At 35.8% G+C, this 16,440-nt stretch overlaps 5 protein-coding genes across 5 annotated transcripts in view; 1 reads left to right on the top strand and 4 right to left on the bottom strand.

The window, feature by feature from the left end:
• The window catches only part of LOC118269840 (suppressor of lurcher protein 1), a 436,792-nt gene that overhangs the window by 255,740 nt on the left and 164,612 nt on the right, over nt 1-16,440 (top strand). The window lies entirely within an intron of this gene.
• LOC118269569 (anionic antimicrobial peptide 2) lies at nt 1,504-3,450 on the bottom strand. Its single transcript, XM_035584714.2, has 3 exons — nt 3,283-3,450; nt 2,556-2,729; nt 1,504-1,721 (listed from the first exon to the last, which is right to left on the bottom strand). Exons 1-3 carry the CDS (start codon nt 3,325-3,327, stop codon nt 1,680-1,682), a joined length of 261 nt encoding a protein of 86 aa, XP_035440607.2. The 5' UTR covers nt 3,328-3,450; the 3' UTR covers nt 1,504-1,679.
• On the bottom strand, nt 6,206-8,049 carry LOC118269847 (uncharacterized). Its single transcript, XM_035585180.2, has 3 exons — nt 7,881-8,049; nt 6,734-6,928; nt 6,206-6,403 (listed from the first exon to the last, which is right to left on the bottom strand). Exons 1-3 carry the CDS (start codon nt 7,923-7,925, stop codon nt 6,359-6,361), a joined length of 285 nt encoding a protein of 94 aa, XP_035441073.1. The 5' UTR covers nt 7,926-8,049; the 3' UTR covers nt 6,206-6,358.
• On the bottom strand, nt 8,996-10,933 carry LOC118269848 (anionic antimicrobial peptide 2). The gene is made up of 3 exons (XM_035585184.2): nt 10,767-10,933; nt 9,914-10,084; nt 8,996-9,174 (listed from the first exon to the last, which is right to left on the bottom strand). Exons 1-3 carry the CDS (start codon nt 10,809-10,811, stop codon nt 9,139-9,141), a joined length of 252 nt encoding a protein of 83 aa, XP_035441077.1. The 5' UTR covers nt 10,812-10,933; the 3' UTR covers nt 8,996-9,138.
• On the bottom strand, nt 14,819-16,280 carry LOC118269845 (uncharacterized). Its single transcript, XM_035585179.2, has 3 exons — nt 16,113-16,280; nt 15,486-15,692; nt 14,819-15,056 (listed from the first exon to the last, which is right to left on the bottom strand). Exons 1-3 carry the CDS (start codon nt 16,158-16,160, stop codon nt 15,024-15,026), a joined length of 288 nt encoding a protein of 95 aa, XP_035441072.2. The 5' UTR covers nt 16,161-16,280; the 3' UTR covers nt 14,819-15,023.

Here is a 16,440-nt window from a genome sequence, read left to right as displayed (position 1 = left end):
TAGTTAGATGAATATATCTTTCAAAAATCTATCGTTACATTTCACATGCTTTTATTCGACGAATATTTTTGTTAATCGGTTCGCTACGCCATTCCTTCATACTAATGCCAAAAGGACTATTAGCAAAAATTGTATACCAATTTATCATACACAATTCAATCCATTCAACGTAAAAATGTAATTGTTGAATTTTTGTGTTGAAGGACCGAAAAAAGAACAACAATAAATCTCTCCTACTCGTTAATTACACTACAATAACATCTTTAAAATTACAACTAAATAATTTTTTGTAATAAAAGGGTGTCAAATATAAAATTTTCATCGCCCTACTCATTAAAAATCCCTAAAAAATTCTTACATCATCCTCTAACCGCACCAAGAGGATCCTTTTACAAAAAGATTTTAAAAATTTCTCAGCAAATTTAAAATTTTCCAGATCGCTCCCTTTATAAAGGAATCCTGAAAGTGGCTCTTTATATGCTAAGTGATGGAACTCGACAGCAATACGAATGCGCTTCTGTATATGTATACATTATACATAACATGAAATATACATAGGTAATATTCTGGTTGAAATAAACATAATATGATTTCATATTGACAGTGTATATCATTGTATTCAAGGATTTGTTAAGCAAAGTATTGCTAAACATTGGGTTATCTTCATTTGTCTTCTGGAGCTGCGGATTACCTATCGGGTTTACCAGTTTACCGGTTTAAAAATCAGGAGTAGGATCAGGGTGATTTCTAATCAGTATAAGAGTCTGACGCTCCCTCTCGCCTAGCCCAATGCAGAGGAGAAGCATTATAGGATGATTTACACACCTCAAAAAAGAAATCGTCATTCGTCTTTAGTCTAGATTCATCCATTGCTACATTGGCTGGTTTTATTTCTCTGTCACTTCTAAATTATGTACAAAATTCGTCCGTGCACGTCCATGCACGATCCGGGATTGTTTCCGAGTAGTGAAATAATTCATTAGATATCAAATGATACTCATATTATCAGCATTGACCTTAAACTTGTAAAGACCTTGCTTATCAGAATGTGATAACGGGTCAACATATGGTTTATCTCGGAACATTTCTCGTAGGCTTTTAACTACACTGATAAGACCAGTTACCGTTACAAAATATTGACTGTTATTTAAAAGTATGTATTTTTATAAACTGCCGTGACACATTCTAAATTGAAAAATATTAATGGCTCACTCACGGGAATTTACTGAGAAAAGTTCTACTACTAGTTTCGAGTCACAGAGGGATTCTTTCTTCTTGGACTTGAAACTAGTAGAGAGTCCGTGATGTAACTGAATATGTTATCTGGAATCAAATCTGAAACCTTCAAGTCCGCAATCACACTTGAAACGTGCATAAGCTTACAGTAATTGAACCTTACAGTTCTAGTAATAAGGCGACAGAAGTTTGTAGGTACCGTACCAATATAGGTATGTTCATGACTCGTCTATATTCAAATTGTAAAGGAAATAAAATATCTAAATGTATTTTTTATGAAATTGATTTATTAAATAAATCGCAGACTTTCATTACAAACATAATGTTGTTTTAGAAAAAGAATGTAATACAGATTTGCTTTGATTTGAAAGGCAGAATAGGATTATACACTCTAAATTATGGAGTAAATAAGTGTTATTGTTCACTGTACGCGAATCAGTCTTTTAGGCCGCTTTGGGTTGGCCAGCAGCTTTCATCTGGTTGATCTGTAAATAACAATATCGTGTCAAAATACATACATGCATATCGTCACTCCTTTAATCCCCGAAGGGGTAGGTAGAGGTGCACATTATGGCACGTAATGCCACTGTGTACACCCACTTTTCACAATTTACGATGTAAGTCCCATGTAATAGGTGGTGAACCTATTGCCATATACCGGGCACATTTCCAGACTACTGAGAAATTTTTCGAAAAACCTGAGCAATATTTCGCCCGACCCGGGAATCGAACCCGAGTCGCACTAGCAAAATATTAAGTGCTCGTGTCAAAATATTAAGTAACAAACTTCAACAACAATATCGACAGTCCTTGGCAGTCCGTCCTCGTCTACATAAGAGGATTTCTCGTAATCTCTGTATACAGCAGGCGAGTTAGAGACCACAGATTAAAGAGCTGTACTATCCAGATTCTATCAAATATTACTTGATTCATCTATATTTTGAGAATCATTACGATAACCATTATATTTAGCTCAAGATTAGATTAGATTTTAGCCATGATCGTCCCACTGCAGGGCAAAGGCCTCTCTACCCTCTTTCTACTCATCTCTGTTTAAAGCTTTTTAGCTGAATTTAGCTCAAACATTACTCATATCTTAGTTTATTACAAGTATTTAATTATACACTGGGAAGTCTAGAAGAAAACACTCCTATAATATGTTATTATTTGAGTAATTTTAGGCTTTGTGCTAGAATAAAAATAAAAATAAAGATAAAAATCTCCCTCTCGCCTCGCCCAGGGCAGAAGAAGTCATTAGCTCTTCAAAAATAAACCATAATGTATATAGTCTTTAAATTGAATATTAAACGATCACTTACGGTCTTAGTAGCATTATCAACTAATTCGTTGAAGTTCTTCTTGATGGTGTCAGGGTCGAAGGCTTGTGACATTTGGTTGTTGACAGTCTTTGCGAATTCTTCCATCTGCTTTTGTAGTGTCTCCATGTAGTTGTTGCCAGCGGCAGGAGCGTCACGTTTCACGAAAGCGTGAACCTGTATGAAGAAAAGAATATGTTATTGTATTTAATGTGATATTAAGATATTAGAAGGAATAAGGTCTATTTTTGGTAGACTACTTGTTCTTAAAAAGAATGGTCGGAGCATTATTGCAATATGCGTTGGTAAATCTCGTTCTTTCATGTAAATCTGTTACAAATGTAGTAAATCTCGTTCTTTCACATAAAATTGTAATTTAAAATGAAATGTAAACGATTTAGAGTAACACTGTTAGTCTATAGACATTGTTATAAAATTATGAAAAAAAAAAATAATGGCAAAATGGTAACCAGTATGTTTAAAGTATATAATATAAGCCCAAAAAGACCGTTAAGTTTAAAACCATATTATAGTTTGTGGACTATGATTTACATAAACATATTCTTAGCTGTGCCACATTCTGGTAGCAGAAGAGACAAACATTTTATAGAAAGTAAAGGCGACAAAAGTACAAGAAACAATAATTCAAATCAAAACAGCAACTAGAGATGAAAAGACACTGAATTTTTGTATCACCCCAAGAACCAAGGATAAAGAAAAAGAAACTTACGCTGACAAGGCATACAGCCAGAAAAACAATGAAGAGCTTGTTCATTTTAAAAATGTGGGTAATGGGACGTCTTCGCAACTCAAAATCAGAATGCAAACTGCACTGTGTGCCGCTGAAGTTCCCTTTATCTTGACATGCAGAGAAGCCGATGTTTTGAAACCATTATCGAAATGACCCCGGGTCGTTTGTCATTGCTAATTAATAAATGAGTTGGTAACAAACAGTAATTGAGGGAGACTTTGGAACCAATCAGTTGTATCCTGTAGGACAGTTTTGCCGATCTCTTTCATGTATTTAGTTATGCTTTTGCTTACTTTTTTTTCTTTGATACATGTGTCTTGTAAATTTAACGTGTGCTGTGGTCATTGGATGTTTCAGTTTAGGCTTTCCGTCCCCTATGTATGGTGATAAAGTAAATTCGTGACACATTTATTATGTAGTATTGCTGAGCTTTTTTCGGTTTTTGAAAATTTTTCAGTAGTAGCATGGTGTCTAGATATGTGCCCGGTATATGGCCATAGGCTCACCTGCTATTACATGGGACTTATACAAATGGTGAAAATGGGTGTTTAACATTATATAGCGGCATCACGTGCTGTAATGTCCACTTTTACCTACACCTGCATCATAAGTAATGATGACGTGATGATATATTATAATAATACATTTATTAGTTTGACTGGTATGATTTTTAAGATTTTTAGTGACAAACACAGGGACGGTTGGTTTTATATTTCTCGTTATCATTGTTGTTGTATCATCTACTCTCCGGTTAGTGGGAAATTATCTATATTGGGGTTTTTAATCCTTTTATCTATAATTGAATGTCGTGGTGGCCTTTTATCTATAAGTGAGCGTTCGAAACCTACCAAAAGCAAGTACCAATGTGACTTTTTCCCAGTTATATGTTTCTAACATTATTTTGACGCCACTGACAAATGGTAAAGGAAAACATCGTGAGAAAACCTGGGCTTATTCTATTTCTAATAATCACCAATTCGCATTATGCAAGCGTAGTGATTAATGCTCATACCTTGTCCAAATGTCCATGCGACAAAAGGCTTTGGTCAGCTGTGGCCACTTATAGGCTGTTGATGTGATAATAATAATTCATTAGGTAAAAATATATGGGTACCTTCAGACTTGAGACAAACCCATGTCAGATTTAAAATTAGGTAGGTATTATAATTAATAGTAAGGTATAATACAAAAAATACATTAACGTCACTAAATCGACACTGTATAAGTTTTTGTTTGTACGTGACGTTTTACAAGCAAAAATAATAGCCAATTTTTCCCAAAATGATGTGATCTGATTTTATAATCAACACCACGTTATTATTGCATTCAACGAAATAATTTGTTGGCTGTTGGCCTTGCCACTGAATTGAAGATAATGATGTGTTTATTTGACTCGTCACAATTTTAATTTTAATACATTCATTACGCTTCGATGGTCGAACGGTTTCAGTTAAATCTGACAAACGCTGGGTTTATATTTCAGGTTTTAGAGAGAAATAAGTAAAATAAAGGCCATACTCGAATGATCATCAGCTTGAGGCAGTCCACTGCAGGGATGAGTATTCTCCAAACTCTACACGGGTCCACTTTGTGGCAGAATATACTTTGTAAACAAAGGTGGATTTTCCAGGCTCATGGGAGCCCACGGTCGCCGTATCCGAAATTAGCATGGATTGATTATTATTCTCTACACTACATAGTTGATACTTTATAATAGTCACGCTTGGCAGACGCAGCTTGCGGGTTGAAGATGACAGTAGAAAGGTTCAGGGTCGTCAGATAGTAGTTTTGTCCGATGTTAAGTGTGTAGTCGGCTTAATCGGCTCTTATGATACACGTGGAAAGAGCAGATCACTATCTCAACGCAAATGTATGCTACCTACTGTCAAACCTTTACTGCCTTAAAACCTTTTGTTCCATTGCTGGAGCCCGGGTAACCCATTACGCTGTCCGCAGCCCCGGATCAGGCATCAGCCCTACTGGGCCCCGTCTGTGGAGGTCTGGCTCTTTAAGGCGTAGGCTGAACGCGACGAATGACATAGACTATTATTTGTTTTATCTAACCCCCCACTTTGCTAAAATGGGGGATGGAAGGTCTGTAGGGAACGTTCCGCATTTTTCTATATAGAAATCAAAAATTGGCATGTAGACTACTTGTGACTATTTTAACAAACGTATCGTGCATCATTCATCAAAAGAGACTATGACCTCTGAGTTTGTTTCGGCATTTTTTTTTTGCCGGCCTTTTTTTTTTTTTTTTTTTATATTGAATGGGCCGACGTTTGGCCGCTATCTCGCCTGATGGTAAGTGATGATGCGGCCTACGGTGGAGCACGTCTGCCCATAAGCAACCTATTCACTCGGGCTTTGAAGACACCCAGGTTGTACCCATCAGGAAACACAGACTCCGGCAAGGAGTTCCACTCCCTAGCAGTTCGCACAAAGAAGCTTCTTCTTCTTCTGCTTTCTTCTCAGAGTAGTCAGATAGGAAATGCCGTATCTTTTAAATTATTTAGTTTAAGCTTGGTTATTATAATTATAGCATAGAGGATAGGTTGTAATATAATTTCTTTTTTAATTGTTATAAATTCGTAATTCGTAGCTTTCTTTAGTTTTAAGTTAGTTTTCATCTTAAGTTCGGAAAGATTATAATATTTCTTTAGTTTAAGTCCGTTTTTAAACTATTTTTTCAATGCCCTAAGTGAGTATACATCTATTAAATTCAAACGCAGAGCTCATTATGTTGATTTTTGAAGAGTTCCCTGGAATATCTTCTACATCTCATTTTTGAAGAGATTCCGCGAGATCGGGAAATATGTGGTTAAAACCAAAAATTTGCCGGAAGTCACTATTCCACGCGAACGAAGTCGCGGGCAAAAGCTATAATAAATAAAAACTAAAATTGCTTTTAAAATCTTTATAATATTAGTGAGATTGTAACATACAGCTTGGGAAACATGGATCTGTGATTGATTGGTATGAACTTAGTTTTATACATGGAAATACATAGGTAATACGTAATTAATGCTATTGTGTAACATAATCAGTCTTTCATTTACGCAGCGGGTTTGGCGGCATCTTTGGGCTTCAAGCTGTCAATCTGTAAAAAGAAAAAGAAAATTAACAAAAAGGAACTCACTCGCTTCGTACACGGAATAAAATAAGAAAAGAATAATCATTAATCACCACTTAAAGTCATTAGTATTTTCTCCTGTGTGATGGGTTCACATACACATGATACTCAGACCCCAAACAACAATTTGTAGTAGATCACACAAAGAGTTGCTCATTGCGGGAATCGAACCCGTTACACGTTACGCGGCAGCAGTTGCCCAGTCGAGGCGCCAACAGTGCAGTAATTTACAATTCTTACTAATCAGTACTTCTTATCTATCTATCTATCTATACTTCTTTCAGTCAAAATTCTTACCGCTTTGGATGCAGCATTCACCATCTCATTGAATTGCTGTTTTATCTTTTCGGGGTCCAAAGCCTCGGAAACTGATTTCGATACATTTTCACCGAAACTCTTCGCGCTTGCGGCAATCTTCTCCAATTGTTGTTGAATGTCTGCTGATGGTGATGGGGCTGCCGCGGGGGCATCGCGTTTCACGAAAGCGTGAACCTGTATCAAAAATAATTACAATTATATAGGTATTCTTATTTTTTAAACCTTGTTCCTTGTATCTTTAAGTATACATTTCAATGTATTATTGTCATTTGTCATAGTTAAGGCCTTAACTTTAATGTTAAACGAATTAAAACAACAAGGATGGTAGTTGGTGAATATAACATCACTATAGAAATCTAATATATAAAATTCTCGTGTCACAGTTTTCGTTGCCATACTCCTCCGAAACGGCTTGACCGATTTTGATGATTTTTTTGTGCTTATCCGGTATCTATGAGAATCGGCCAACATCTAAGTTAGTTAAATGTTAGGGGTAGTACAACCCTAATTTTTTTAATTTTCCGCGGACGAAGTCGCGGGCATAAGCTAGTAATTCATAAATCTCTGATAACAAGTCTAGCAAAAAAAAATGTTCTGACATTCAAATCTGGTCAACACTAGGTGAAGAAAAAGAATCTTATTTGGACACCACATAAAGCACTTTTTATGAGAATAAAATATTGCATTTTCTCACTATGGGTCCCAAAATTGGACACGTAAAAGAAATATCATTAGAACTTAAAACGGGATATTTACTATACCATTTAGTTTGTGAGTTTCCGATATTTCGGCACTGTTGCAAGCGCCATGATCACGGATGAACTAATCATCCGTTCATCTGTGATCATGGCGCTTGCATGATATATATTGCTATGGTAAATATCCCGTTTTAAGTTCTAATGATATTACTATAGTGACCATTTCTGTTTAAAAACTTATAACGAAAAGGTGCTCCCACACAGCAGTTATATAACGTTAGAGACTGATTTAACATTTGTGTTTAAACAAATTATAACAGTAATTGTAGAGTATGTTACACGCTATTGCAAATGTTACACATTGTTGTATAACGTTATATAACTGCTGTGTGGGAGCACCTTAAAAGAAATAATACGAGATCACTTACGCTGACGAGGCACACGGCCAAAAGGACAATGAGGAGTTTGTTCATATTGACTGACGTCTTCACAACTACACAACACAGTTGATACTGCTGCTCACAACACCAGCATTCCTATATATTTAGAAGTTCGACCAAATTATGTTTGAACTGCTTATCTCAATGACCTCTAATGTTTTCAACGAAATTTAGTGTTTGGGAGAGTCCAATGTAATTTCTAAGTAAACATATTAGTAAGGATGATTAGATGTTGATTGTAATTAGAGTTTGTTTTAAATCGTAAATAACTTTGTTCATTATTGATGGTGTTTAATAATTTGTAACTGCAGTACTCAAAGTTATTTAATAATTACTGAAACGACTCCTTAGTAACGATTTTGTTCCAAAAAGAATCGCTAAGGATGGGATTAAGTTATCATTAAGTGACTCTGAGTACGGTGGTATTTTTTTTGTTAATGAAATAGAAATGGCATTTAGTTTTCAAATATTAAAGTAATTATATTAGTGTTTACTTGATAAATACATGCTTGTTGCGAGGACAATATGTGATTTTAAGTTTTGACTTTTTAAATCAAACAGTAAGAATTAATGCCATTACATGATGCAACAATTTGGTCAAAATAGAACTAGTTACAAGGAATCCATATTATTTTTTTGTTTAACGTTTTTAATGTACTTATTAAGTTTAATCATTAAGATAAAGAGTGTATACCAAATATAAGATCAATTGAACGTCAAGAAGGGGGTTAAAGACAAATTACTAAATTTGACCCAAACAAACAAACAGTACAACCTAAATAAAACCGTTTAAAAACAAAGTTATTTCTTACCTTTTAGTATTCTTTTAGCTCACAAACAACAGGGTTTTATTTTATGTTACATTTTCTTTTACTCTAAATTGATGAAACGTTATTAATTTCGTTTCTACGCACTGCTACCATTTATGTATAATCATTAATCAGTAATAAAATTCTACCCAAACTGGGTATCGACATCAGGATGTCGTTCCGCTATCATGCTTCTATTCATTCGACCTAAGAAAACAAATCTTTTTCAGCATTCCTTGAAACTCAGGAAATGAACCGCAGTTCAAATAATTGAATAAAACCAAGCAAAAAAAATGTGTTTACAAAAAAATCTATTTTATTCAAAACTCAGTATTTTAGTTCGAGGCGCACGACCTTCACAATATTGGATAAAAGATTTTGAATCTACTTTTAGTTAAGTTAAGGTCTACATTGCATTACAAAATATCAGTCTTCTTCTATGCTGCCGGTGGCTTGTTTTTCATGTCACTCATCTGTAAAATGAAAATATTAGTTATACATTATTTTACACTAATGCCGCTGTACAATGTACACCCACTATTCACCATTTGTGTTATAAGTCACATGTAATAGGGGTGAGCCTATTGCCATATACTGGGCACAATTCCAAACTCCGTGCTACTACTGAGAAATTTTAGAAAAACCGAAAAAAGCCCAGTAATACTTTGCCCGACCCGGGAATCGAACCCGGGACCCCTTGCCCGGCAGTCGCATTCAACACGCGCTACTCTGCGTCCTGTGGACTTGCAACCACTTGAAGCTGAGTAGAAATAAATTTAGATTCATCAAATTAATATTCTGACACCTTTTTGATTACCCACACACATTCTTACTGTTGAAATGCATGCTTTACTTTACTTGAATGGACAATAAAGTTTTCAATTAAATATGATCAAAACGAGATTTATAAGCCTAGAAACGGACTCTCTCATTTTTACATCATAAGTAGTTATTTTTATTTTTTTCGAAAACACGTTGGACACATTAGGATTTTCTCCTGTGTCGTGGGTGCGTTTACAAACATACAAGTTCACATACACATGACACCTAGACCCGAAACAACAATTTGTGGATCACACAAAGAGTTGCTCCGTGCGGGAATCGAACCCGCGACACGTTGCGCGGCCGCCAGTTGCCCAGCCACCGCACCAACCGTGCAGTCAGTAGTAGACAGTTCTGTTAGAACAAAAAACAAACGAAAATGAATCTTACAGCTTTGTTGATGCTTTCGGCAAACTGGTTCAAATTCCTCTTCATGGTATCAGGGTCGAAAGTACTGGCCATTTGGTTGTTGAAGTTCTTTGAGAATTCCTGCAACTGCTTCTGTATGTTTTCCAACTGATTCTCTCCTGCAGGCGCATCGCGTTTCACAAAGGCATGAGTCTGTTTTAGAAAATAAAATGGCGGGTCATTATTTGAAACAGAAATGATGATGGTGAGGATTAAAGCACATCTGTTCTGAATATCCAAACAACGGAAAGTTTATAACAATGTAATATTTTTAGGGTATAGCGTTCAGCTCAATCGATCTTTAGAAATCTTCTTACTTTGTTTTGGAATTGGATGGTGCAGATAGACGAGAACAAAAAATAGTTATTTAGTATCACATCAACAGTCTATAAGTGGCCATTGCTGACCAAAGCCTCTTCCCTCATTTAGTAAACAGGTAAAGAAAAATAACTTTGATTTAGTTTCGACTTGCGGCCCAAATTAATAACCCAAATATCCAATTAATATCCATCAATCTGTCGATATAGATCAATTTTTAACATTATTTTAGATCAAAGTAAATAAGTTAACTTGGATTAGTTTAAACGTTGCCACATACTAATTTTTTTTCCTGTGTCGTGGGTGCATTTATAAATCTACAATTTCACATGCACATAACACCCAGACCCGAAACAACAATTTGTGGATCACACAAAGAGTTGCTCCGTGCGTCAATCGAATCCGCTACACGTTGTACGGAAGCCAGTTGCCCAGCCACCACGCCAACCGTGCAGTCAGAATTAAAAACATAATACAGATATTTGGTTACAATTTTAATAACAAAAATAATACTTACACCAACGAGGCACACAGCCAAAAGGACAATCAACAGCTTGTTCATATTGATGAGGATAATTACAACTTCGCGATGCAACTGTAGGATGCAAACTGCGATCTTCTCTATACGTGACTCCTATATCGTCCCGATGATCAAAGAACAATCTCCCTGACCTCAGGTCAATGGTGAATCACTAATCCTAAGTATAATATCTTTGATGTCAAAGGTAGTTTGTTTGTTGGGCTAACATGTTTAAACTATTGAACCGAATAATATGAATTGTGGTAGAACTATGCTTCGGCACCAATGTGCCGGCTCGACCCGAATGATACCATGGCCTCACAGAAAACCGACGTGAAATAACGCTTGTGTGTGTTTCGTTGTGTGAGTGAAGTTACCGGAGGTCCTAACCCCCCTTCACAATCTTCCAAATCCCCGATTCCCCAACAACCCTTAGATTCCTAACACCCAAAAGGCCGGGAATGCACTTGTGACTCTGGAGTTTCGAGTGTCCATGGGAGGTGGCAATTGCTTACCATTAAGTGAAACTTCTGCGATGCTGCCATTAGCATCATCAAAGCTCATGGCGCAACTGAAATTGAAATAGGTCCCACAGATAACATAATGGATGAGGAAGAGATGATAATTTTAGCAATTAATTTGACAGACATAAACGGATGCGAGTAACTCCGTAATAATAACCTAGTCAGTTTATAAGCAACGTTTGCACTTTTGATGTTATCAGCAAGCAACGTGCTATACACATGTTATATTAATTGCTCGTTGATCTGTCTAGTCGGCAGTTACAATTTACCTAATGGTACAATACTGATACTGACTTAGCTGAAAAAGAGATCTCGAATCATTGAAACGACGATATAGAGAGGTAATTAAAAATATACTTAGAAGGGTTTTTTGAGGGGAGTTAAAATCATCCAATGACTTCTCCCTCCGTAGGAAAGAGTGTCAGACCCTTACTGACTAAAAAGACCCCATTTCTTCTCTTGCTTTTCGACATTAAATAATTATTGAGATTTTATTGGATTGCAAATTGACATTGGTTTCAAGAGTAAGGGCTCTGGTGTGATATCTACCAAATGTATAAAAGTCCTTAGTTAATTTGACAACCTCTTAAAGGATAAGTATGGTGACTAATGCTCACTCCACTCTCATCACATATTGGGGTCCTAACGAATGAATCAATTACCTCCCCTTTTTTGCAAGACGGTACATCAAAGTCGTAATGCAAACGTCAAACGGGATATTGGATTAAGTGTTCCCGGACGTTTGACTCATTTTAATGCTTCATCTCCGTACCAGATGAATGAGATAATTGAACTGCAATAACCACATCTTCTGTATATGCAGACTTGTATAGAAAAAGAAGTATAGGATATATACATGTGTGTATTCAAGGACCGAGTGAATAGGTTGCTTATGGGCAGACGTGCTCCATAGTAGGCCGCATTACCGCTTACCACCAGGCGAGATAGTGGCCCAACACCGTCAACCAATCAAGTATAACAAAAAGTGTAGAAATGCTCTTAAACTGAGAAATACAACAGCAATCGCATTGGGATGTTTTAAAACAAATCAATTATAAGTACGGAGTCTGGATTTATGCCAGTAGTGTCAAATAAATTCACGCTTATCTTCTATTATTTTTTTTTTATGGGGCAGCTGCCGGTAATCGAGCAGACGAATTACCTGATGGTAAGCAATCGCCGCCGCCCATGGACACTTGAAACACCAGAGGCTTTACAAGTGCGTTACCGGCTTTTTGGGAGTTAGGAATTTAAGGGTTGTTGTTCGGGAATGGGGATGGGGAAGATTGGGAAGGGGGAATTGGGCCTCTGGTAACCTCACTCACACAACGAAATACAACGCAAGCGTTGTTTCACGTCGGTTTTCTGTGAGGCCGTGGTATTACTCCGGTCGAGCCGGCCCATTCGTGCCGAAGCATGGCTCTCCCACACTTATTTTCATTCCCACATTTATTACTTAGGACTTGTAACATAACTATGTAGTTTAAATAAGGCGTATTGTTAAGTTCTTGAAGGTTAAAAAGGTACGTGACCAGAGCTGGTCTGTTCCTCAGTTAGAGGTTAAGCATTGCCATACAACGTGGCAATGCTACCAGCTTTCTAAATACTTTCTCTGTTGATATCTGATGACGTCATTGCGGACGAAGTTTTTGATGCTTTGTAAATAGTGTCTAGGTAATTTTTAGTTTTCTTTTCTGTGTTAGTTTTATAGTTTTAGATCTAAATATTCAGTCACAGGTTAAGCATTGCCATACATCGCGGCAATGCTGCTAGCCTTCTGGATTTTTTCCCTGTTGAAGTCGATGCAGACGAAATTTTTTATGCTCTGTAAAATAGTACCTAGGTAATCTTTAGTTTTCTTTTCTTTATCATAGTTTTAGATGCAAATATTATATTATAACTAAAAAGTATACAACATACATACATAGTACAACCAATATCTATCAGTAATTCCGTCTTATGTATGTGTATCGAAGTGCATTAGATAGTAACATCACAACATCCGTCAGCTGTTTATCACTGCGGGAGTTGGTGCATACTTGCATAGGCACGAAGTTCAATTATTATAATAGTGGAAATATTATTAAAGATAAGATTTCATTACATCGTCTAATTAATAAATAAGTAATTAATTGAGACTGCCTCGGTGGTCGATCAGTGACAAATTTAATGATTATGTGGAGAATGGTCTTGGTAAACAGATACATAGATCGTATTATTGGTTTATTAATTTCCAAAATGATTAGAAATTATACTATGGAATCGTGCCAAATTGTTTGACCAAATTACAAAAAAACATCCATCAAATAACTTGAATGATAACATTACTAGCAATTAATGTGTTTAGGTAGGATCTGCGAATGCGCATAGTTTTTTGAAGGGCTAAAATAAATTATCCATTGGGTTCTGATCCACCTTGGGTGAGGAGAGGAGCGTCAAACTCTTTCTAACTAAAAACCATCCAGTTCTTACTCTGTTCCTTCTCCCGAAGCTCTGGTAAACACGCATACACTGCCTATCTGTTTGAACTTAGCTTGTATTATAATAAGCAATACCTACCTCTCAAGATCCCTCAAAGTCAACAGCAACATTAGAATTATACCTATTTACACGATAAATGAGAAACACACTTGATAATACCCAACATCCTACAAGATACGTTATTATTAGACACAACAATAACAATATTATTATCATTAAGTTCATCGCACATATAAACGACACGGACACGGCACGGCGTTATTTGCTTTGGAAACTATACGAAAATGCCTTAAGCGCGCTGGCAGCGCACGGACCGCGCGTTTGCAGCCTTTTTGTATTGACATAATTAATTTACACTAGGATTTTCTCCTGTGTCGTGGGTGCGTATATAAACATACAATGTCACATAAACATGACACCCAAACCCGTAACAATAATTTGTGGATCACAAAAAAGAGTTGGAATCGTGCAGAAATCGAACCCACTAGCCGTTGCTCAGCAGCCGGTTGCCCAGCCACCGCGTCAATCGTGCAGTAAAGTCAAGTTATGAAATATATAAGATTTATTAATATAAGATTTATTAATATAAGATTTATTAATAAAATTTTACCGATAATTGTTTTGCTGGGTTGGAACGGTGTCGGTAAAGTGTGATATGTTCTTTAGGGTTTATACATACATAGTACTGTAGAAAAAATACAACACAGTGTAGCATGCAGATGGTTCATTATGATCATCGTCAATGACAAAATAAATGCATATTTTTGCAATTATGTATTGTGTGTACCTATTCGTGTGATGATGGTATGATATGCCATCATTTTACATACGCAAAGAGAGAATACTATAAATTATAATATAAGGTTACCTACGTATATTTATTTCTGATGTGAAAGAATGGTAGAGGAAAGCGGGTGTGTGTTGATTTTTAATCTGAATTTGAATTACACTCGTACTCGTGTCTACACTTAAAGTCAAAAATCTATTGAATGTTTTTTATTTTTTTTAACAAATCCTGCCTTTTAGATTGTGTAATATGTTGCATATTCCATGACCCAGCCGTCAGTGAGACATGCTTTAAAATAACTCTTTTATGAGTTCCATGAACTAGAGGATGATTCTTGGCGTGGTGTGGGGTTTTGCTTTTAGTACTAAATTAACACTTTAAATAGATAAAAATAAAACGCATTTTGTAAAAGAAGTTAAATGTTTTATGATACATCGGCATCCGTGTAATGTATTACCGTAGTCATTCTTGTTTAACGCCGAGCAGTTCATCATACTGAAAAAAATAAAAAATAAAATTAATATCATTTGAAAAAAATTATGTTGGTTTCGCAAAATTTTATTCATCAGATAAAATTCTGTAACGGTGTTATGTACATATATAGTTTGTTTGAGTTTGTTTGTTTGTTTGTTTGACTTCGGGGCAAAATTTAGAGTTATTTTAATTAATTTTTAAGTCAAGCAATAACAACTAAAGTACCGTACATTTTTGAAGTGATGTGACACTGTGTAACACATACACTTATGCCCGAATACTCAAACGCTACTCAATTTTAAGACGGTCTCAAATTTAGTTCTGTCACTATGAATTCTTTATAAAATGACAGACATGGCACGATATTTAAATACAACTTAAAATTGAGTAGCATTTGAGTATTCGGGCGTTAGTCAAATTATATTTCTTATTTTTGCTAAATACACTTACTGCTCTAGAAAATCGATTTATATGATCTCCAATGGCACCAATGAGTGGTCGCAGATGAACTTCATTCACATCTCCAGCTACATTTGCCAGGCTGTTGTCAATGCATTCTCTGAACTCCGCCATGTTTTGCTTTAAACTGTCTAAGTTAAGCGTTGCAGGAGTAGAGGACATAAAGTTGGTAGGACTGATGGTGATTGGATCTCCATTCTGTGGACAACATAAACAAACCATGTAACATCCGCTTTTAACTAAAAATATACCAAAATAATCCCAATAACGTTTGTATCTTTGATTATTATTCATCCGGTCTTTAAAATTAAATCGTAGTATAGATCAATACTTCGATATTATCTCAGAAATGCAGAAATATCATCGAATAAAAAAGACCAAAGAATATAAGCCTCTAGCATGGCTTAAAACTAGTCAAGTTCCTCGTCAAATAGTTACGTGAGTAAGCCGATAACATAATAATTAATTTAGTATGTCTGACGAAAATTATAATAAAATTATGGAAGATGTTCGCTTTCAGTCCTCCATACTACCAAATACAATTCGCCACTTGTACCTACCTCTTATTATACAATTTCAACTTTTAACACTAATTATACATAATAAAAAAAAACTTACAACCAACACCGACAGAACACAAATAAAAACTGTACACTTCCAAAACATACTCGCTTTGATTAAAACCAACTTGTAAGGAAAGATGAAAAATACTAAACTTTGTATTGGCAAACGATTAGTTTATGTACCGGTAAACGGGTATTTACAAAGGTACAGTCGTCAGGTAAACTGGCTTCTTAGTACTAGGTATTATGCAAATACTATGGGCTTACATATCATAAAACTGCGATTATGATTTTGTACATTGATATTTAGGTAAATTATGATGTGTGACGTGACCACAAAGGATGTTTACAGACACGGATGTTTAAACTTGGTCCTTGACTGG

This window comes from Spodoptera frugiperda, chromosome 30 (genome assembly GCF_023101765.2).
Source record: "Spodoptera frugiperda isolate SF20-4 chromosome 30, AGI-APGP_CSIRO_Sfru_2.0, whole genome shotgun sequence".
In the NCBI taxonomy this organism is placed as follows: Eukaryota; Metazoa; Arthropoda; class Insecta; order Lepidoptera; family Noctuidae; genus Spodoptera; species Spodoptera frugiperda.
The sequence above is the reverse complement of the archived record's forward strand: the minus strand, read 5'-3'. Positions and strand labels throughout refer to the sequence as shown.